Source organism: Hipposideros armiger, unplaced genomic scaffold, assembly GCF_001890085.2.
Source record: "Hipposideros armiger isolate ML-2016 unplaced genomic scaffold, ASM189008v1 scaffold_238, whole genome shotgun sequence".
NCBI classification, from domain to species: domain Eukaryota; kingdom Metazoa; phylum Chordata; class Mammalia; order Chiroptera; family Hipposideridae; genus Hipposideros; species Hipposideros armiger.
The window spans coordinates 491,062-514,495 of NW_017731588.1; the positions used below are offsets into that span (position 1 = coordinate 491,062).

The 23,434-nt window shown below is 51.1% G+C and overlaps 2 protein-coding genes across 10 annotated transcripts in view; both read right to left on the bottom strand.

The window, feature by feature from the left end:
* Positions 1-795: 795 nt before the first annotated feature.
* Positions 796-8,069, bottom strand: MYL9 (myosin light chain 9). Its single transcript, XM_019655204.1, has 4 exons — positions 7,961-8,069; positions 4,595-4,804; positions 2,375-2,536; positions 796-1,488 (listed from the first exon to the last, which is right to left on the bottom strand). The coding sequence occupies exons 2-4, from the start codon at positions 4,776-4,778 to the stop codon at positions 1,316-1,318; spliced, it is 519 nt and encodes a 172-aa protein (XP_019510749.1). The 5' UTR covers positions 4,779-4,804; positions 7,961-8,069; the 3' UTR covers positions 796-1,315.
* A 7,047-nt stretch (positions 8,070-15,116) lies between these two features.
* DLGAP4 (DLG associated protein 4) overlaps positions 15,117-23,434 on the bottom strand; it is a 197,949-nt gene continuing 189,631 nt past the window's right edge. For 6 of the 9 annotated variants that reach the window (XM_019655197.1, XM_019655196.1, XM_019655194.1 and 3 more), the window contains 3 exons: positions 18,679-18,770; positions 17,633-17,788; positions 15,117-16,891 (listed from right to left, as the gene is read on the bottom strand). In XM_019655197.1, coding sequence (XP_019510742.1) covers positions 16,673-16,891; positions 17,633-17,788; positions 18,679-18,770 — 467 coding nt within the window. In that variant the 3' untranslated portion in view covers positions 15,117-16,672. Of the gene's footprint in view, positions 16,903-17,561; positions 17,789-18,678; positions 18,771-23,434 lie in introns of all 9 variants that reach the window. The other 3 variants (XM_019655199.1, XM_019655198.1, XM_019655200.1) reach the window with 3 other exon arrangements.

Sequence of the window (23,434 nt, forward strand, 5' to 3'; positions counted from 1 at the left end):
CTCAGGGAAGGCAGCAGGACCACGCTGGGCCCAGCACCTGCTCCTTGACCTTTGTTGGGATCAGGTGGGATGTGTCCAGCCCTGGCCTGAACGCCGTGGCGGGTCCAGAGGCCAGGGTCCAGCCCTCCCTCTGCCCCCGACACACTGGCTGACCTCAGGCAGTCCTTGCCCCTCATGGCTCACTGTTGAACCAATATTTCTGCACCTCTTATGCCCTAGGCACTATTTTCAGTGTCTCCATCATTCTAATTAACAGGAACCCCAGCCCTGCCCGTCTTGTGTGCATGTGGCATAGGAAAAGCTGTGACCTAACTGACCCTTCAGCTGTGGAGGGTACAGCCCAGAGCAGCCCTGGCGGCTGCCTGGAGCTGACGGCAGGAATCTGTTAAACCTGTTCAGTCCTACCCTCCCCTGCCACCCCTGAGCTACTTGGATGTCCCTTCCTCACTGTTCCCAAAGCCTCCATTTTTCTAGGCGCACTGAGGCGACCCTGGAGATCCAGGCTCTAGTCCTGAAGGTTATGTGACCTTGAACCTTGCCCCTCCAGAGGCTCAGAACCCCCCATGGAGATTTGCTATGGGGATTCCCGTGGGCCCTCGCCACTCTGCCCCCTCCCTCCCAGGACGGCCATTTCTCTCAGCACTTCTGTCCACTCCCATTGCTGGTCTGGTCTCAGCTGAACCTTGGGGTGGGGGAGGGTAGGGCAGCCACTAGTGATGGGAGGAGAGGGTGGCAGGGTGTTTGGGGCCTAGGGGACGCCCGTATTGCACTGACCACAGACACACGGACCCAAAGCAGTGCTCAGCCTTCTATTAGAGACTCTGCCTCTCTTGGCACAGGCTGCACCCTACATCATCTTCTGGAGCACACACCCGTGGGATGGGGGGTGTTCAGGGTGGAGGGGAAGGCTCTGGCATCCTGCCTCCGAGAAGGGATCGTGGTGAGGTTCGTGTGTTTGTGGCAGTGGCTGGGAAAGGGCTTTCATGCCCTGCACGGGGTGGATGTGAAGTGGTGTCCCAGAGCAGGACATGGGGCCCTTCCTGTGACAGCCCTGGAATGGGCAGGCTACAGCAGAGGCCTGGGCGCTCTTGTGGGGACTTACCTTGGTGCCTCCAGGCCCAGCTCCCTAGATCCTTTCTTAGGAGGGTCACAGTGGGCACACCCGCCTCACGTTGGCCCGTTTCCTCTACTGGGAGCTGGGCCCCTAACCTCTCAGAGAGAGGGTCCCCTGAGAGGGTCCTATGGGCACGGAGCTGTGTGTGGGGAGTAGGTGACGGGGACAGGGGCTTGGGCGTGGGGGGGTGGGGATGGGGGCCTAGTCGTCTTTGTCCTTGGCTCCATGTTTGAGGATGCGGGTAAACTCCACGTAGTTGAAGTTGCCTTTCTTATCAATGGGCGCCTCGCGGTACATCTCGTCCACTTCCTCATCTGTGAAACGGTCGCCCATGGTGGTGAGCAGCTCCCGGAGGTGGTCCTCGTGGATGAAACCTGGGGGCATGGCCAAGGTCCATGAGACAAGGACTCAGGCTGGGACATCCCAAGGTCCCCTATCCCTCGGCCCCCCACTGGTCCTTGCAGAACTTGTGGGGGGGGGGCGGGCAGGAAAAGACACAGCCCTAGTCTCTGGTCAGTTTGAGCTTGCCAGGGCCCCAGAAGGAATAGTCCTGCAGTGAGACTGTCTGGAGGTGTCTCTGTAAGGAACCTGGGGCTGTCAGTGTTGGGGGGCTGGGTGTGTCCTGTTTTAAGAGCATGCACCTGAGATCTACTGCCTGGATTTGAATACTGATCACCCTTCTTCCTAGCTGTGTGACTTTGGGCAAGTTACTTGCGCTCTCTGTGCCTGAACTGGAAAATGGGGATGAAAATAATGCCAGCCTGGTCAGCGGACTGTGAAAGTAGTCAGGAAAATGTCCTTAGCATACATAGGCCTGTGGCCTCCGAGAAACTACTGAAACTCCTCCTGCCATTGTCACTCTGGCCTGGCCCTGGGAAAAACTAACTATGGGCCAGGGAGTCCTTTGGAAGACTTGAGGATGGCGGCTGGTTTCTGTACATTGTTGACCATGAAGGCCTGAAATGGTTTGGTTTCTGGAAAGGTCTAATGCAGAGGTAGAGTGTGTTGGACCAACAGGTGAAGTCAAGAAGTGGGGAGCCTTGGCAGATGTGGACAGTTTGGGTCTAGCATTTCGGGGGAGAGAACGAGAAAAGAGCGTGTCTTTTATAGTTCTGGCACTGGAAACCGACAAGTGGGTGATTTGTGTTGTGGCCTATGTGGGCAGGGGCCCCGACATCCCCGTGCGGCCCGGCATACATGGGGGCGCCCAGGCAAGGTGCTCAGGCCCAGCCCTGTCCAGGCCTCCAGGAGGCTGCTGACCTGAGGCCTCCTCATCAAAGCAGGCGAAAGCATTGCGGATCACGTCCTCGGGGTCCGTGCCATTCAGCTTCTCCCCAAACATGGTCAGGAACATGGTGAAGTTGATGGGCCCCGGGGCCTCACTCATCATACCCTCCAGGTACTCATCGGTGGGGTTCTTTCCTGCAGAGGGTGGGGCATTCGTGCCTGTTGTCATCACCTGTCCCCTCCTGCCTCCCTGACCCTCCCCTTCATAGCCCGGTGTGAGAATCCATAGATAGGAGACAGGAAGTTTTGCGAAGTGCGGAGCATCTCGCTGGGCGGCCAGCTGTCTGGCTGCTCCCTCCATCCAGTTCCCCTCGCTGCCTGGAGCAGTTTCCTCCTCTGGGCTGGGCACCTGTGGTGCTCTCCAGAGTGTAAGAGCCACCATCCACTGCCTGCTTACTGCGTCTGGGGCTTCACGTGCCTTACTGCATTTAACCTGCCCCACCTGTGAGGTCAGCATTTGTACACCCACTTCCCAGGTGTGGACCCCAAGGCACAGAGATGAGGCGACTTGTCTGAGGTTACATGGCGAGTAAGGAGTGGAGCCAGCATTTGAACCCAGGCAACCAGGCCCCAGATTCCAGGCACAGTTTTGAAAGTGGTTAAATCAGTGCGGTTTGGTGTCACAGAGGCCGGGCTTTGAATCCCAGCTCTGTGCTTAGGGCTCTCCTGCCTCGTAGGAAGGAGAATTATGAAGGTGAAGAAGGCAATGGTTGTAAAACACACATAATGATTAGCAGCTGTGGCCTCTTCTGTTTTCAAATCCCAGCTCTATCATTTAGTAACTGTGTGACCTTGGGCAAATTACTTAGCCTCTCTGAGCCTCCGTTTCCTCATCTGTAAAGTAGGAATGATAATCACATCTACCCAATAGGATTGCTTTGAGATTTAAGATTTAATACCTGCAGAGCTTCTTCTTATTCGCTGTTCTTGTTTTTAACTTGAGGATTATGTTCTTAACCAAAAAGCCATGATTGATTAGTGGACCAACTAACATGAGCTACAAACAGGAGTGCGGGTTTTTCTGGGTAGACGCCCAGGGCTGTCATCAAGTCTCTGGGGTTTAGGGCCCTGGGTGCAGGGTGCTGTCTCAAAAATGGGAAGGAGTCTTTGTGTCCCTGTCTCCTCAGAAGGGCACTCACCCTGCTGAGGCTGGAGAGGAGCTGTGACATCAGGACCCACAGCCACGCCCCTCACCAGGCCTCAGTCCTCCTTCCTGCCAGGTGACCTCCTGGGGGAGGGAACTTTCAAGGGGCCTGGCCTGAAGCTAGGAGATGTTTGGTCCCCAGGATGGGAGCAGTGTCCGATGTCAGCCCTCCCACCAGACACCCTGGGGGTTCACACGAGGGCCCCCGTCACCATTGCACAGGAAGGGAAGGGAAACAGGCACTGAGTGGGGCCGCCCAGCTGTGAAGGGCAGAGCCAGGGACTGCCTCGGACCTGTCTAGCACCAGAGCTCGGGGCTTGACCCCCACAGGCTGCCTTCTCTGCTGCCAGAAGCTCTCGCTTTTCCCCAGCCAGTGTCTGGCCCAGATGCTATTACCTGGATGAAGGGGTGCCAGGAACTGGGGCTGAGTGTGGAGGTCTGTGGAGGCAGGGCCACAGGCTGGGGCGGTGGTGTCTGGAGGCCTGGCCTCTGGGCCTCAGTTTCCCCATCTGAGCAGTGGTGAGTGGTACTATTGGGTTGTCCGAAAAGTCATGATGCATTTTTGCAACGAAAACATAGAAAAAAATACGTCATGACTTTTCTGACAACCCAGTAGATTCCTGAGCCCTTTCAGCTCTAAGATTCTGATTCTGGGAAAGTCCCTGGAGTCAAAGAGGCTCTGAGAACTTGGTACGGGTGACCTCTGAAGGAGAGGAGGCATCTGGCTTCCTCTCTAGGTCTCAGTTTCCCCATCCGTACAACAGAAAGTCTGTACTGTTCAAACTTCCTTTTAGTCACTGATCCGGGTCTTTAAATGATAGTACTGGGCAGCCCAATCCACACCTCTGCCTGAGGCAGTCCTGCCCTGGTTCATAGCCAGCGGCAAACTGCTCTGTGACTCAGTTTCCCTATCTGTTAAATGGGGAAAGTAATGGCACTTCCTACTCAGGGTGGGTACCACATGTCACTATACAGGAAGTGCCCAGTAAGGGATGTTGCAGCCCTTCCCAGGCCCCTTCAAATCCCACCTACCCCTGCCCCCAGCTCACCCAGTGAGGCCAGCATGTCATGCAAATCCTCCTTGTCGATGAAGCCGTCTCGGTTCTGGTCAATCATGTTGAAAGCCTCCTTAAACTCCTGGATCTGGGACTGGTCAAACATGGCGAAGACATTGGATGTGGCCCGCTGCGGCCGCTTCTTGGTGGTCTTGGCCTTGGCTCGTTTACTGGACATCTTGGCTTCAGGTGGGTGGGACTTCCCTGCAAGAAGTGGGTGTAGGGGGAGAGCCTGTGACCCAGGGCCAGGGAGTCCTGCCTACCCCAGACCCGCTGTCAGTGCCTGGGCCTGGCATTGAATGCCTCCCACAGGCTGGGGACTCCTGCCACCCATCTCAGGCAGACACGCCAGGCCTTAAACAGCTTCCTCTGCCTCTCTGAGTGAGTTTCCTCATCTGGGAATGGGCACAGGAGGAGGCCCCAGCAGTAGAGATTGATTGACTGAGTGCCCAAGAAGGCCCTGGAATAGCGTCCGGCACGGAGTAAGCTATTGTCGCTGTTTGGGTAAAACGCTTAGGATTGTGTTCCATGCCAGCCTTTTCCGTGCTTATCTCCTCTAACCCTTAATAGCATTTACACACTGTCCATGCCTCTCTCCATGTGACAAGATGGGTCGACATGTGGGAGGCTCTGAGGCTCCCTGTCTCGCCCCCACAGTAGGAAGGAGCTAGGTCAGCGGCCCTGCATTCCTGACATTCCTCTTCCTCCCCATCCCTCTCAGTTCCCTGCCCTGGAGGTTCTGCAAGGCCCCTCCCCCCAGCTGCCCACACTTGACCAGCCCCGAGGTGGGTGACAGATCTGATCTGGGTCCTACTTCTGGTTCTCACCCCTCAGTGCTTAGAGGGGCATGAGGCTCCCCCAGGCTGAGAACCCCGCCTTCTTGTCACCCTTGTTTAGACCTGGCTTCCGAGCCTCCAGCCTGTCTCTCTCATCCCATACAGACCCAGACCTGCACCTGTCACTTTACCTTGAAGCCTTCAAAGGTTCCTGCCACCACCTGGCGCAAGTCTGGGCCCCTCAGCCTGGCATTCAAGGCCCTTCTCTCTGCCTGACCATCGCACCTGTCTGCCCTGCCCTCTGTGATCTTGCCAAGCTGGACTGTTAGCTGTTCCCTAGATACCCTCAGACTTTCCTTCTTGGTCCCTCCCCCTGGGATGCCCTTCCTTCTGGGCTCAGTTCTTGAGATACTTACTCCCTTGAGGAAGTTTTTCCACCTTTGCTTTGACACTAAGCACTTAAAGGTCTCTCCCTCACAATCAGTCGGGCTGGTGTAAATCCCGCTTTATACCAAAGCCCACACTGGGGCTAATAGATGCTTGTTTAATGAATAACGGCGGCCAGTCTACACTGTACAGATGGGGAAACTGAGGCCCAGCAAGGGGCTCTTTCCTTGAACCCTTGTCATGGCTTGTGGGGACTGTGCCCCTGAACACCTTGTGTCCCTCGGCTCGGGAAGCTGTGGGCCTGGCTGAGGCCCCAGGACTGCTGCCCTCTCTTTCCTCTATCCTGAGCCCCTTGGTCCAGGGTCGCCAAAAAGCTTTCTCTGCCTGTTTTTTACCCCAAATTGTGTGGTTGTGAGTGTTCCTCGAGCTGTCTCCAGGCTTCTATCCCATGAGTCATTCTCGGGCTTTGGCCTTTGAGACCTGAGCTGGGATCCTGGCCAGCCCCAGCCCTTTCCCAGGGCCACAGCTGCCTATAGTCATGGGACACTGGCTGCTGTGTCCCACTCACACACACACCTGGCCCTCGATGTTTTTCACATGGTCTAGGGTCGGTGGGCAAAAGCCCTTTTCCATGATCTGAGTGCAGGGAGTGCCAGTCTCTCCTGTGGTTTAGTGGTTTAGCATGGAGCCCAGTCCTCCTTCTCTGAGCCTGATGTTCTCTAAGGACTTTGACTCATGGCACCCACAGAAGGCAGCCGAGGAGAAGTCTACTGTACCCAGCAGAGGCTGTGATGGTCATCATCACTGATGTCTGCAAAGCTCTAGGGCGGACATGGCCAGGAGGAAGCCGTGGCCAGAGGCAGGAAGGGCCAGGAGCTCACCCACTGCTCTGACACTGGCTGGGCCCCTCTGCCTCCATGGCTGCCTCATCCCTGCCCTCTCTATCTGGGGGGGGGGGCAGTATGTGACACGGCTGAGAGCACGGAACTTGATAGTTTGTCCATCCCAGCAATCTTGGCAAATAGGGCGGGGAAGGTGGGGTGCCCCGCATCATGCAGTTAAAAGAACTGAGGCCCAAGAAGGGAAGTGGCGTGCCCGTGAGAGGGGCAGAGTCCAATCAGAAGCCAGGACCCCTGGGTTAGGCTTGGGTCAGTGGGTAGCAAGTGGCCCTTGGTGTCCTCAAGGACTAAACATGGAAGGAAACAGCTATCATAAGAGGCTCATGCTGGGTCTGTGGCAGCTGAGGGCTCTGACCAGAGGCAGTTGGTAGGCTTGGTTGAGGGACTGGGATCAGAAATAGACTGGGCCCTTAACCCTGGAGCCAGCGCCTGCCCCTACTGGGGGGTCCTAGACCCCAGGGGATCAGATACAGCTGGTATTCCGCGGGGCTGTAACTAGGTTCCTGGAATCCCACCATGACAGCAAAGACGAGACCTGTGTCCCACTTGCGTTACCTCATGGTCCTGGTGGCTGGCAGTGCCAGATGCCTTGCTTTTGAACTTACCTCACCTGAGGCTGAGGCGTCTCTTTCCTGAGAGCATCTGAGTAGCTAGCGGGCGGGGAGGAGGAGGGCAGGAGTTTCCCCCAGCCCAGGTTCCTGTCTGACCCCCCAGGGCTGAGCTCCCAGGGTCCTTGGCAGACCTTCCCCACCCAACAGGCATTGATGGCAGATGGCCCAGGGTAGGGAAGCCCTGTGAGTGGCACATAGCCTTGGTGTACGGGCAAGGTTACCCCATCCATCCCTCCCCTGCACCGGGAAGTTGGGGAAGGGAGGCGGGATCCACACGGATGCCCAGGAGTTTTAAGGAGCCTGACACGGCTCGGTTTCCTGTCTGTGACACACATGGGTCTACTGGGGAAGGGAACCCCTGCGACTACAAACCCCCTTCTCTCCTCCCGGGCATCCCAGAGCTCTGGGCTTGGCGTCTCTAACTCCACAGCAAAGGGGCAGGGCCTGGACACTTACGTTGCCAAAGGACCACTGGCTCCTGGACCCAGGAACAGTCTTTCTGCCGCCCGGCCCCAGCCCCGGCTAGAATCCCTATGGGACCCGTGCCACCTCGCTGCCCCAGCCCCACGACCGCTGTCCCTGCTCAGAAACCCTCCAATATCCTCGTCCGTGAGACCTGCCCCAAGTTCCAGCCCCAGCCGTCACACCGCCTCCTCTAGACCACCTGGGTCAGCCGGCGGCTCCCACCTGGTACGGAGAAGGGAGAAGACGCTCTTTCCGTGTGCGGAGCCCGGCGCGGTGCGGGGCGCGGAGCGCGCGGTCGGTTGGGGAGCTGGGCTGGGCGGGGGCGGGGCGCGGCGCCCGGCCTTACAAGGCAGAAGAATGTGTGCGCGGCGGGGCGGGGCCTCGGCAGCCCGCCCGGCCTTATTTGGCCTCCACCCACTGGCTGGGAGGTCGGGGCGCTCCCAGTGATTCCCCTGATCCCAGCGAAGGCCTCCCCTGTTGCAGGCACGGGGAGGTGATGGGATGAGTGGGAGGTTCGGACAGCCTGGGGAGGGGGACTTGATCTGCGCCGTCCCTTCCTCTTCAGCGAGGCAGGCAGAACATGCAGTTCTCAGACCTCACCCCCAGCTTTCCCCCGCAACGCCCCGCTGCCTGGCGCCGGTTCCCCGGGGAAGCCTTCCTTCCACCAGGCCAAGTAAGGCTTTTTTCCAGCCCAGAGAGAAGAGGCACGTCCGAAAGGACACGCTGTCCTCACACAAAGGAGGCCAGGCCCCTGCCGGTGTGGGGCGCACAGGGCGTTTGGGTTGCACCACGCTGAGTACGGTCCACCTCAGCCAAGTCATTCTCTCCAACTGCCTTCAGTTTCCTCACCTGTAAATGGGAGGGTGGTGGTGAGGGTTCAGTGAAAGAGCCACGGAGCACCGCGGCACCGGCGGGAGTGGCAGGAGGACCACGGGTGCGTCCTGGCGGTGGCAGCTCCCCCTACCCACGTCTTGTTGGCCTGCATCGCAGCGCTGGAGTCTGGGAGGACAGACCCCTCCCTGCCCCTCCCCAGTCAGGCATCAGGTCCTGTCCATCATTTTGACCCCTGAAGGAACACCTTACCCATCAGCCCGTACCTGGACTCCACCCCAACTTTCTTTTCCAGTCCCCTTTGGTCCAACACAGACGTTCCCAAGGGAATTTTCCAACACCCAATTATTCTATAAATATTAACTGACACCTACTACCTGCCAGGCACTGTGCTGGGTGATGGGGCAACAGCAATGAACTAAAGTCATCGCACTCAGAAAGCAACTGGTAGAGAGAAATACCATGAACAAGTAGCTACGTGGCTTGGAGAGTAAAAGTGCCTTGAAGGAGAATAAAGCAGGGTGAGGGGAGAGAGAATACGGGGTGTGTGTGTGTGGAGGTGCCTCCGGGGAAATGTCATGTGGGCAGACCTGTAGGTCTTGTACAACTTGTACAGAGCTCCTGGTTAAGGGGCAGCGAGAGGTCAGTGTGACTGTGGGGAGGGAGGGAGACAGATGAGGGCTGAGAAGCTGCAGGGACCAAGCCTGTGGCCTCTTGGAGGCCACCGTAATACAGAGTTCTGAGCAGAATGGTGACATGATGAGGCTTATGTTTCTACCAAATCCCTCTGTGTGTTGTGTTAAAAATAGGATTAGAGGGCCAGCCCAGTGGCGCGATGGTTAAGAACTGGCTTGGGACGCCAGAGGCCCCAGTTCGGATCCCACATATGAGGACCAGTGACACTGCCCTCCACAGCTAAGATGCTGAACAACAGCTCAACCTGGAGTTGGGCTGCTGTGAGTCACCGGCGACGGTGTAGGCTGCAGCTCCTGTGGCAGTGGGTTGCCATGGGCTACAGTATGTAGCCAGCAGCCAGCGTGAGTGGCCAGCAGCCGCCGTGAGCTGCCGTCCAGAAGCCGGCGACTGATCTGCCTCGCCTGGGAAGAGCGCAATGATGATGCCAACTTGGGCCAGTGAAGCAACGTCCTCCACAACTAGACTGAAGAACAAAAGAACAGCAACTTTTCTCTGTTCCCCTTCCCCCAATTCCCCAGCCCTGTTCCCCTCCCCCCAATTCCCCAATAAAAATCTTAAAAAAAAAAAAGATTGGAATGTGTGTGAAAGAGTCAAGGATGACTGCAAGGGCTTTGGTCTGAGCAAGTAGAGAAGTAGAACTGCCTTTTTTTTTTTTTTAAGATTTTTAAAAAGATTTTTATTGGGGAGCAGCCAAGTTGTCCTTCAATCTTAGTTGTGGAGGGTGCAGCTAGCTCAGCTCCAAGTCCAGTTACCATCTGGCTTCCCGTTGGCAGCTCGTGGCTGCTCAGCTCAAGGTGCTGTGTTGTCTTAGTTGCAGGTAGGTGTAGCCCACCATCCCATGCGGGAGTGGAACTTGGCAACCTTGTTGTTAGGAGCATGTGCTCTCACCAGCTGAGCCATCCCGCCACCTGTTGGCAGCTCAGCAGCAGCTCAGCTCGGGTGCAGCTCACTGGCCCTTGTGGGAATCAAACCTGCGACCCTGTTACTCAGAGCTTGCGCTCTTAACCGACTGAGCCACTCGGCCGCCCCCCGCCCCCCATTTTCTATTAATAAGACGGGTCAGCTATGGAAGGAGCAGGTTTGTGGAAAGATCGGAAGTTCTGTTTGGGACATATTAATTTTTTAAAACTTTTTATTTTGAAATAACTTCAAACTTACAATGAAGTCATAAAAACTGTACAAAGAGCTCCTGTACACCTTCCTCCAGATTCTCCCGTTGTTAACATTTGGCTTTGTTATGTTCTCCACTCCGTGCGTGTATGATAGAATAACAGAAAATTGACCATTTTAACCATCTTTAAGTGTACAGTTCAGTGGCATTAAGTACATTCACATTCTTGTACAACCATCACCACCATCCATCTCCAGAACTTTTTCATTTTCCCCAACTGAAATTCTGTCCCCACTAAACAGTAACTCTCTATTCTCTTCCCTGTACCCCTGGCAGCCACCCCTCTACTTTCTGTGTATGAATTTGACTGCTCTACCTACCTCGTGTAAGCACGGTATGTGTTCTTTTGTGACTGGCTTATTTCATTTGGCATAGTGTCCTCGGGTTCATTCATGTTGGAGCCTGTGTCAGAATTTCCTTCCTTTTTAAGGCTGAATGATACTCCATTGGATGGAGAGACCACATTTAGCTTATCCATTCATCTGCTGATGGACACTGGGTTGTTTCCGCCTATTGGCTACTGTGAATAATGCTGCTGTGAACATGGGTGTATAAGTATCTTTTGAGGACCTGCTTTTGATTCTTTGGGGTATAGATTATACCTGGAAGTGAAATTGCTTGATGATTTGGTAATTCTGTTTTTAATTTTTTGAGGAATTGCCATACAGTTTTCCACAGAAGCTGCACCATTGTCCATTCCCACCAGTAGTGCACAAGGGTTCCAATTTCTCTACATCCTCTCCAACACTTATTTTCTGGTTTTTTTTTCTTTCTTTCTTAGTAATAGACATCCTAGTGGGTGTGAAGTGGTCTTTCATTGTGGCTTTGATCTGCTTTTCCCTAATAACTGATGTTGAGCATCTTTTCTTGTGCGTATTGACCATTCGTATATCTCCATTGGAGAAATGTCTGTTCAAATTCTTTGCTTATTTAAAAAATCAGGTTATGTTTTTGTTGTTGACTTGTAAGAGTTCATTATATATTCTGGATATTAATCCCTTATCATGTATGTGATTTGTAAAAATTATCTCCCATTCTGTGGGCTTCTCTGTTTACAATGAAAAAAAACATTATATGACTTACATACCATAAAATTTACCCTTTTCAAGTATACAATTCAGTGGTTTTAGAATATTCACAGTTATACAATCATTTCCACTATGTAATTCCAGAACATTGTCATCACCCCCGGAAGAAACTCTGAACTCATTAACAGTCAGTCCCCTCCCCCTTTTCCTCCCATTCCCTGGCAAACACTCATCTACATTCTGTCCCTGGATTTGTTTACTCTGAATATTTAATGTAAACGGAATCATAGAATATATAGCCTTTTGTGTCTGGCTTCTGTCACTTAGCATAATGTTGTCAAGGTTCATCCATGGTGTAGCATGTAACAACTCTATTCTTTTTATTGCTGAATATTATTCCCTTCTGTTGATACACCACATTTTATTTATTCCTCAGTTGATGGACCTTTGGGTTGTTTCTACTTTTTGGTTATTATGAATGCTGCTGCTCTGAACAGTGGTGTGTCTAAGTTTATGTGTGGATGTGTGTTTTCACTTTTTTTTTGATATGTATCTAAGAGTGGAATTGCTGGGTCATTTGGTAACTCTGTTTGAACTTGAGGGACTCCCCAACTGTTTTTCACCATGCTGCACCATTTTACATCCTCACCGGTAATGTACGAGGGTTCCAGTTTCTCTACATCCTCACCAGCGCTTATTTCTAGCCAGCCTATTGGGTGTGAAATGGTGTCTCATTGTGGTTTTAATGAGCAATTCCTTAAGGACTAGTTATGTTGAACATCTTTTCATATACTTATTGGACATTTATATATCTTCTTTGGAGAAATGATTCTTCAGATGTTTTGCCCATTAAAAAAATTGTGTTGTGGTTGGGTTGCAAAGATGCTTTGTATATTCTAGCTATTACAACTGTACCAGATATATGATTTGCAAATATGTGCTCGCATTCTGTGTATCATTTCATTTTTTTTAAGGTTTTATTGGAGAATTGGGGAAAGGGAAGTGTTGGGGAATTGGGGAAGGGGAACAGCCAAGTTGTTGTCCTTCAATCTTAGTTGTGGAGGGCACAGCAAGCTCAGCTCCAAGTACAGTCACGCCGCTCAGCTTAAGGTGCTGTGTTCAGTCTTCAGTTGCGGGCGGGCATAGCCCACCATCTCTAACAGGCAACCTCGTTGTTAGAATCATGTGCTCTCACCAGCTGAGCCATCCTGCCACCTGTTGGCAGCTCAGCAGCAGCTCAGCTCGGGCACAGCTCACTGTCCCATGTGGGAATCGAACTGGCGACTCTTTTGCTCAGAGCTCACACTCTTAAGCAAGCTCTTAACCAACTGAGCCACTCGGCTGGCCCTTCATTTTCTTGATAGTTTCAAGAAGTGCAAATGTTTTCAACTTTAATGAAGTTTATTTTTTCTTCAGTTTCTTATGCTTTTGGTTGTTGCCTCAGCCAAGGTCATGAAGATTTACACCTGTTTTACTCGAAGTTTTCTAGTTTTAGCCCTTAAATTTGGATCTCTAATACATGGGAACTCCGTAAGGCTTGGGGACCCACAACTCTGAGGGAACAGGGAGTCTACAAGGAGAACCTCCCTGTGTCTGATGCACAGCCCTGGGCTGGTTCTCAGGGACCCAGGGTCAGCGGAGTCTCCTGCTCCACCTCTCTGCCTCCTCCCCAGCACCCTGTAGCCTTCAGGAGGCTGCTTGCGGTCTCTCTGTCCTGGTCCTTTCTGTTCCATCAAGGACTGGGCTTTGGAACTGCAGACGCTGAGGACTCACTCCCAGCTTCTCTGGGAAACTGCTGTCGGCCTGTTCCTGAAGTGACAAGTGCCTCCTTGATAGAACAGAGTATAGGAGATGGGACATCATATCATCTAAGTCATAGTCTTGTTCTGATGGTTCAATCTGAATTTAGTCACGAGGAAACATAAATCCAAATTATACAACATTCGACAAGATGCTTGGACACTGAAAAAATGTCAGTGACATGAAATACAAAAAAATGCGGGGAAACTGTTTTTGATTCAGAGACTAGAGACATGATAACAAAGCCATGAATGGTCTTGGATGCTGGATGGATACAAAGGAAAAGCCATAGAGGACATTACTGGGGCATTTGGAGTGTGGCTGTGCTTTAGCTGGTGTTCATGTCTGGGCCCCACGTACCCTCCTAAGGGAGGTGCTGAGACCTCTGGTTTGTTAAATTAGAAGGTGATAATGGTATTGTGCTCATGCAGGAATGTACGTATTTATTCTTAGGAGTTGTGTGGTGTAAGTGGGAGCGAAGTAGCGTGGCGTATTCAGCTTACTTTCAGGTGGCTCCAAAAAAAATGTTTGTGTATGTACCTGAGAGGGATAATGCAAGTATGATGAAATAGTGACAATTGGTGATTCTGGGTAAAGGACAGGGTGTGGTGTTCATTATACTATTCTTTCATCTGGGCAGGGGGTCCCTCCACTGCTCTGTCAGTTGGGCTGGGAATGGGGCTCAGATTCTGTACGTCAGAGGCTTCCGTCCCCACTGTACTGATAAAGGGAGTGCAGGGTGCTTCCGCGAGGCCCTGATCTAACCCTCAAGGCCCCTCCGCTGCTGCAGCAGAAACACTCAGGTTCAGAAAGGCTAACAGCGCCCCCACTGGTGGTCCATGGCCCGTCAGGAGTAGAGCTGGGCTGCTAGCTGGGTGGTGGCCCTTCAGTCCAGCCTGGCTGCCTCTGCACACCTATGAGTATCTGGCTCAGTGCCCAAGGCAACCAGAAACCACTTCACTTACCCTTCATGTCAACCCAGCCTGGTCACAGGGAAGGCTCCAGTCCAGTTCATCAGAGCTACTCATGGTCACTAACAGGGTCCAGAGATGAGAGCAGGCTGCCCTGAGGGCAGTGGGTGTGGCCCACAGGGTTGGGATGAGCTCTGAGGGGCTGAACAGAGCTCCTGGAAAGGTGGTTCTGTGCATCCCCTGGGCCTGAGGTCAGGGCCTGCATATCAGTTGGCCTAAGAGCTTTCTCACTGGAGCCTACTGTTCCTTCTGCCTAGAATACACTTGCCCCAGGTGCTCCCCTGCATGCCACCCCCATCCGCCAAAGCTGGTTAACACCCGCTGTCCTGGGCTTGACCAGCACTCTCCTGCCCAGCCCGGTTTGGTGGTGCAGTCAGTTCCCATAGTCACACTGCATCACCTTCTCGACCACCTGCTGTGGACCTGACCTCATGTGTGGCACGATCGGTGTCTGTCTGCCCCAGCAGCGCATGCGTTCTGAATGACCCACAGGCACTGGGCCTGGTAGAGGAGCTGCTCAGGAAGCGAGTGCCGTGCATGTGACTGTCAGGTGGAGGCAGCTCCTGGCGGGTGCTGAGTACCCCGTCCGGAAGATGTGCAAAGACTTGGGGTCTATTGTCAGCCAGGGCAGCCCGTCTTGGCTCCTACACAGCAGCTGTTAAGCAGTTATTTCTCAGAGGAAGCTGGTAAGGTAGATGTCGCACACATTTTCCATGAGAGGGAACCGAGCTTGGTCTTGCCCGGGATCACAGGGCTCCAGTCACCCTGTCTCCATAGAGCAGCCGTTTGAAAGGGGTCTGGCTCAGTCTTTGGGGGAGTCTAGTCCCCCCGCCTCACCCCAGCCTGGCCCTTCCCACCGCAATAACACCATGAGCCCTGGGTACACGTTACCTCATTTATTCTCACAACATGCCTGTGAGGTAGGGAGGGGCAGGGACTGTCCCCGTTTTACAGAGGAGGAAGTTGAGGCACACAGAGGTCGTGACTTGCCCATGGTCACAGACGGCGGCCAAGCTGGAATGGGGCCCCAGAGCAGGCCCACGGTTCACCCATGGCCCCTTGCAGCCAGTGCCGGACACAAGGATGTCTCCAGTGCTGTAGTCTGTACAGGAGAGAGCAGCCCTCGCCCTCCCCCTGCCCTCCCCACCCTGCCCTGTAGGCCTGGACCATTGCAGCTCAGGGCTCATGACACCCTGGGAGTGGGGCTGGGGAAAGCGAAGGATGGTTGGGGTTAAAAAACAAACAAACAAACAAACAAAAACCAGAACACTCAGAGGCTGGGCAGATGGGCCATGGCTGGGGGGGGGCAGGTGGGAGACCAAAAAAAAGGGGGGGGCTGCTTACACACAAGGTATATATTTTTACACACACTTGTACACACACCTAGATATAGTACATGTAAAAATATATGCTATTCACACACCCGCCTCCTGCCAGGTGCCCCGAGAGCCAGCGGTGGCGCTGGTGGGCATGGGTGAGCAGATGGGCGTTTGTTAAATATACACTCTAAGGTCTATGTGCATATGTACACATACGTACAGACAGCCGCCCGCCCCTCGGGTACTGTACACAGGCTCGGCCAGGGACAGACAAATGGGGTCGCTCTCTCGAGTGTCCCCTACACATCACTCGGAATCATACATTTTGCTGAAGGAAGAAGGGGCTGGAGAGAAGAAAAAGGTGGGAGTCTGGAGTGTGCTAACTGGCTTCTTTCTCATTCCCCACCCCCAGACCGAAACCCTCATCTTCTCAGGGAGGTGTGTCGCCAGCTTGATCCTGCTTAGGGCTGGTGGGGTGCAGGGGGAGGGCTGCTTCTGCTGAGAGGAACCTCCATCTGTGTGTGCACATGTGCGCTGTGTGTGAGCACTTGGCGGGTGAGGGGGTGCGTGCCCATCTCTGTCCTCTGGGATCTCAGCCACACAAAGCGGTGAGAACCAGAGAGCCGCCAGCCAGGATGGTGACCCCTGTGTGAGCTCTGAACGGGAAAGAAACGTAAGAATGAAAATTCCAAAGTCAGCAGGGGTAGCTGGGAAAAGAAGGAAGGACATGGCAGGTGCCCAAGGCTGCCCTTGGACTGTTGTCGTCTTGTAAACAAGCTAGTTTAAGTTCTCATTAGAATAAGTAAAAAGACCGCAGTCTGGAGGCTGGGCCGGGGAGTTGCCGAAGTCCACCTATCTAGTCCACCACGGCCAGCAAGAGGAAAAAAAAGTTTTAGAGTTTTGTGTTTTTGATGACGTTTTTTGTGTGACGTCTTCATAACCTAAAGCTGGGCGGGACCCCAAAAAGCCAAATTGTGAGCCCTTGTATGCGTCAATTTGAAAGTTGGCTCAGGGTCTCTAGATAGAATAACCATACTAAAGGTTGAGAAAATATCTGTTCCATTCGCATTTAGTTTGTGTGGTTTTTTAAGTGACTTAAAATTATTTGCTTCCTGGTCTCAGAGCCGGGTCTGGGCCTCGGGGACGTAAATCTCGATGCTGTCCGCACTCTCTGTGGCCGAGTTCTGCCTCACGGAAGCTGCCCGCTTTGCGGCCAGGAGTCTCTTGCGGGCCTCCTGACGCTGCCTGTCTCCGGCGTCAGAGGCCTTGTCGCGGCTCACTGCCGGCTTGGATTTGGCTGGCTTCTTGGGGACCGGAGGGGGTGGTTTCTTCTCTTCCTTTAGTGAGACAGTGAGGAGGGAAGAAAAATAAAATAAAGGTGCCACCTTTTGTGTGGCACTACCACCCCTATATGTTGGCAACTGGAGGTCCCCCCGACCCCCCACCCCCAGCATCAGGCACAAGCAACACACATTTGGAATTAGGAAGCCACAAGAAGCAATGATAGTGGGAGTAGCACAAGGCATAGGATAGGAGCAAAAAGCAAGCTTAGAATCCTAGAATGTTCTAGCAGGAAAGGACGGACAGGTCACCTGTTCCCATCCCTGGTTTGAACCTTTGGGTGCCTGAGTCACACAGCCAGTGATGAGAGTTAAATTCAGGGCCTCTAACTCCCAGGTGCCATTTCACGTGCTTTTCTAGAGGATCAGAACTTAAAGGCCCACCGTCCAGTAACCACAGGGGTTATTGGGGGCCCCTTGTATACTCCTGGCAGTGTCGCCCCAGGAGAAGGCTAACAGCCTTGTCTACACGTGCGCTCAGGGCATGACTCCCAGGAGCCCCATCCTCTGAACATGCGGGGCAGGACGGCATGCTTCGGGGGGCGGCCTCAGCTACACAGCGGGAGCGGCATGCTAGACGAGTGCTGAGCATGGACCCCGCACACGGATGGATGTGAGCCCCCAGCTCAAAGACGACACACGGAGAAGGGAGCCAAGCAGCACTGACCGATGTGGGCAGCGTTATTGCCGACCAGGAATTTGTCCCTGGACTTCCCCTCCGCACTGCTCCATGCTCACCTTCCTCTTCTCGGGGGTCTCCACCAGCTGCCAGCTGTTGGCCTTGAGGTGGTAGAGTTCATCAAACTTCATGCTGATGTCCTCGATGGACAGCTGTAGCAGGTCCCAGAACCCTGCCAGGTCCTGGGCTGTTGGACGTGGGTTGGCGTCAGGGTTCTGTGGGGCAGAGGAGGATCAGTGGGGCAGCAGGGGAGAGGCTTGTCCTGCACCCCGCCGCAGTATGGTCTCTAAGCCCTGGTTGGGGGCTCCTGAGGCCTAGTCTTACTCCTCAGTTCCCGGGTTATCTGGATGAATGAAGCCACGTCCTGGTCACTGCCAGCCCTGATATGGAGCTCTTTGGGAGACACTCCCATCACGAGAGTAGGCCCTGCACGTACGTGGGGGGACTGATGCCTTTGCCCCCAGGGCTACAGTGAGGAAGGCCCTTGTGCCCCAAATGCATGCCAGGCAGACAACTGTTCTCATTGTACAAGGAGGAAAGGAGTTCCATAACCTCACAGTCAGGCGGGGGACGGCAGGATCCCGCCCAGATGGGTATGATCCCGGGGTTCATGTGGTTTCCCTCCTGCCATTCTGCCTCCGACAACACATTCCTCCTCATGACCGCCTGAGCCAACCGCTGCAGGTCTTAGATACAAACATTCTGCCATCGTCCTGTGCCCCTGGCTATGGAGGGAGGATTCCACACTCCCAGCAGGTAGAGGGGAGGAAACCCACCAAGCCTAGTGGTGGTATTTTAAAATTTCTTACCTTGACTGTCTTCTTAGATACAGAATATGTCTTATATAAATAAATCAGTGTTCACTCATCTTTAACTTTCATTGGGTATTTTTACATAGAGCTCACTTTTCTATTTCAAAAGGTATTAGCAATCTGAAAGGAGCGTTCCGGGCCCCTTTCCTGCGCTAGCCATTGACATGCACTGCCATCACCTTTCTCATGCTGTGAGGAGGCCACAGAGGCCTGAAGGGCTGACCTGGTGGGCAGGGAAGGCAGCCAAAGGCTTTCGAGAAGCCCTGCTGTGGAGGAAGAGGAATCACACTCACCAAGTTTTGTTCACAGAGGCCCCGGAACTGCTGGAATTTCTGGGACATCAGTAGCTGGGCACTGCCCACAGCGCTGAGGACTTTTCCTAAGACTGAGAAAGAGAAGGTGGAATGAGGCTGACGGAGCACAAGGCTGGCTGGGGTGGAAGGCAGGATGAGGGGCATGGCTTTCATCTCCCAGCCTGCCTCAGGGTTCCAATCAGTATGTGGTGATGGCAGGTGGTCCTCATTTTATATATTAATACAGTCTCATCGTGAAAAATGCAATATAAATGACCCCATCCCCTCGTTCCTAAGGACATTTTATGGCAATAAACTTGAAAACTAAGTTTAAATGGAAGAATTTCGCAGAAAAATGTAAATTACTATCACAGACTCAAGGAGAAATAGAAAATCTGATTAGAGTAACTGTTTTTAAAAACTGAAGTAGAACTTAAAAATCTTCCCAGAAAAAGGAACCAGGTTATGTAGTTTTTCAGGTGGTTTTATAAAACCTTCAAGGAACAGATGAGTCCCTGTCTTATATTCAAATTCTTCAAGAGTAAATATAGAAAATGACAATTAATTTCAAGAGCCCTGAGAGCAGATAGGACATGCCAAGAATAAATCACTTTCATTATGACCATAAATGTAAAAGTCTTAAGATATAAGAAAGTGGAATCAAACAGAAGCGTTAACCATGAAGTATTTGGCCAGGAATATAGGTTGAGCCTTTAGTGTGACTTCCAGTTTTGAACTACCCCTTCCCCTCAGAAATCGCTGAAATGCAAATCGTCTTGGACAGAACTCTGGAGCACAATGAGGAAAGCTGCCACATGCCACACAAGGAAGGTTCTTGGGGTTGAAGGTCTCGATAAAGGTGGCAGTTTTGGGTTCTCCACAGTAGGACACCTTGAGGGGACAGACCAGTAATCTCTCACTTAAAATAAAAAGTGGGTGTGGACAGCAGCAGGGGCTTTCCTGAACCTGGTTCTGCACCAAGGACAAGGGGTGGGGGTGCTCTGCATTGTAGGCAGCCCTGTAGCTGCCTGGGGAGAAGACAAGGCTGAAGGGACAGCCCTGGCCCCGCCCACAATGATCTGCTGCCAAGAGCTCATCAAGGAAGAATTTCACCTCATTAAGAAATTAGTAATTAAAAAGGAACCAACACAGGAGGTAAACAGGAACAGCAAATGGCGGATGAACATTCACCAGAAAATTGTTGCCAGGGATAGATGAAAAGTGTGATATTTAGCCATGAATATGTAGAACAGTAGTTCAAAGCGCAGAAAGAGGTGCTCCAAAAACATATGCCAGGCAATGGAAGGAGATACACGAGCCCTGGAACTAGCGCAAGAGAAAAACCAGGTCATCACAGAAACAAGGGCCATGCTGGAAGCAGCACAAAGAATAAACCCTGCTGAAAACTAGGAAGGACATGGTAACTAGAAGTGAAAAAGCTGCTGGTGTAAAACACTTAAAACTGCTTAACAAAACATTTTAAAAAATAAATAAGTGCTGGGAATAAAATGAGCCCCCGCCCCCAACTCTCCAATCAACCCAAGGTAGGTAGTAGGGATGTACCTGGCTTGGTCTAAAGCAGAGTGGGAATAAAGGGAAATGTCTCCTGAGAATTCCTAACCATAAGACTGTACTTGGGTACCTTACTTTTTTTTTTTTTTTTAAGATTTTTATTAGGGAGTTGGGGGGATGGGAACAGTGCTGGGGGAATTGAGGGAAGGGGAACAGACAAGTTCATATCGTTTTGTTCTTCAGTCCAGTTGAGTAGGACGTTGCTTCACTGGCCCAAGTTGGCACCATTATTGCGCTCTTTCCGGGGAGGCAGATCAGTCGCTGGCTTCTGGATGGCCGGCCGCTCACTGCGGCTGCTGGCCGCTCACGCTGGCTGCTGGCTACACACGGTAGCCCATGGCAACCCACTGCCATAGGGGCTGCAACCTACACCTTCGCCAGCGACTCGCGGCAGCCCAGCTTCAGGTTGAGCTGTTGTTCACCATCTTAGCTATAGAGGGCAGTGTCACCGGCCCTCATATGTGGGATCCGAACCGGGGCCCTCTGGCGTCCCAAGCCAGTTCTTAACCAACAAGCCACTTGGCCGGCCCCCTTACTTTTTTAAGACATAAAAGCTGCAACTAAATGTTTTAAAAAGAAGAGACTATCAAAAAGAAAGTAATTGAGAGCCATGGAAGAGAGAGCAAGACTCTATCCGAGTTCTAAAAGAATAAAGAGAATGGAAGAAAAACATTCAGAGATCACGATTTAGAAGTTTACAGAAATGGCTAACATCAGTCCTAAGAGTCAGGAAGCCAAATGGATGCCAAGCATGTCCACACTTATTTACAGTAACACTAAAGAGAAACTCTTAAATAAAAGCAGTCAAAGGGAAGCAAAGATTACTGCCAAAAGGAATGAATGAAACAGCAAACTTCTCAACTACAACAATGGATGCAAACTGAATATGGTACTGAGAGAAAAGTATTAACTTAGAATTCTACACCCAGAGAAATCATCATTCAAGAATGAATGTGAGGGGTGGCCCATTAGCTCAGGTGGTTAGAGTGCAGGCTTATAACACCAAAGTTGCCAGTTCGATTCCCACATGAGCCGCGGGGCTGCGCCCTCCACAACTAGATTGAAGACAACTGCTTGACCTGGAGCTGATGGGTACTGGAAAAGCACACTGTTCCCCAATTAAAAAAAAAACAAGAGTGAGTATGAATGAGGAAAGGATAGTCTCTTTAACAAATGGTGCTGGGAAAACAAGATATTCCATGCAAAAGATTGAACCCTTACCTTATACCGTATGAAATAATTAACTCAGAATGGATCAAAGACCTAAATGTAAGCTAAAACTATACAACTCTTAGATAAAAACATTGGAGCAAATCTTCATGACATTGGATTTGGCAGTAGTTTCTTAAGTAAAAAACCAAAAGCATAGGCAACAAAAGAAAAAAAAAAAGATAAATCTGACTAATATATACAAGAGTAAACAACCCACAGAATGGGAAAATTATTTCCAAATCGTATCTGATAAGGGTTTAATATCCAGACTATAAAGAACTCCTATAGGGCCAGCCGAGTGGCGCGATGGTTAAGAACTGGCTTGGGACACCAGAGGGCCCCGGTTCGGATCCCACATATGAGGGCCAGTGACACTGCCCTCTACAGCTAAGATGCTGAACAACAGCTCAACCTGGAGCTGGGCTGCCCTGAGTCACCGGCGACGGCGTGGGCTGTAGTCCTCTGCTGCAGTGGGTTGCCATGGGCTACCGTGTGTAGCCAGCAACCAGCGTGAGCGGCCAGCAGCCACCGTGAGCAGCCGTCCAGAAGCCGGCGACTGATCTGCCTCGCCCGGGAAGAGCGCAATGATGGTGCCAACTTGGGCCAGTGAAGCAACGTCCTCCACAACTAGACTGATGAAGACAAAAGGACAGCAACTTGTCTGTTCCCCTTCCCCCAATTCCCCAATAAAAAAAAAATCTTAAAAAAAAAAAATGACTCTAAGCCAAAAGGTAGAAATAAAGAGGGTCACTAAATATTGATAAAAAGTTCAGTTCACCAGGAAAATTAAAATGATTCTTAACCTATAGGCATTTAATAACAAAGTTTCAAATATGTAAAGCAAAAAGTGACAGACTATAAGGAGAAACTGACAAATCTGCCATCAGAGTGGAAGACCTTAACACACTTCCTTCTCTGAGTAGCTAACAGGCAGAGCAGACCAAAAAAATCAGTAAGGTCAGAAAACATTTGATTCACTTAGTTAACAAACCTGATCTAAAAGATGTAACCTAGAACCCTATACCCACGAACTGTAAAATATACTTTCTTTTCACACACTATGGAACATTCTCTAATACCACTTTCTAGGCCATACAATATATCTCAACAAATTTCAAAGAACTGGATATCATACAGATCATGATTTTTGACATTAATATAATTAGGTTAGAAACCAGTAATGGAAACATAACTAATAAACCCTCATATATTTAAAAACAAAGACATACACTTCTAAATAAACCACTGGTCAAAGAAATCACAGTGGAAGTTGGAAATATATTACATAACTGTTAGATATCCCTAAAGTAGTACTTAAAGGGAAACTCAGATTTCAAAACTTATATTTTTAAACAGGACAGGCTGAAAAACAAATAGCTAAAATATCCAATTTAAGACATTAGTGAAGGAACAATACAATTATCCCAAAGAGAGGAGAAATTAATAAATAAAACAACATATAATAGAGGATTAATAAAATTAAGGAGCCCTGCCAGACTGATCAAGATAAAAAGGAGAAAGTTACAAAAGATTATGAATGAAAAAGGACCACATGATATAACCATATTGGAAAAGATATTTAAAAAAAGAGAATTCTACAAAACAGTGGAGTTAAAGATAATTCTGTTCTTAAAAAAGAATTTGAATAGAGGGAACATCCTAAACTCATTTTATGAAGCTAGATAACCTTGATACAAGAAGACAAGGATTAACAAGGTAAATTACCAGCAAATTTTTCATGAGCAAAGGCAAAATTATTAAATCAGACATTAACAAATCAAGTCCAACACTGTACTAAAAATGATATATCATAATTCAGCTGGGTTTAGTCTGGTAATACAAGACTGATTCAACATAAGAAAATTCTAATGACTTACAATTTTGGCCATGAAAAAACAGTTGTATCAGGCAACTGAACCCTCCCACCAAGAACAAGTAAAAAAAAAAAAAAATCACCAAAACAACAAAAAAT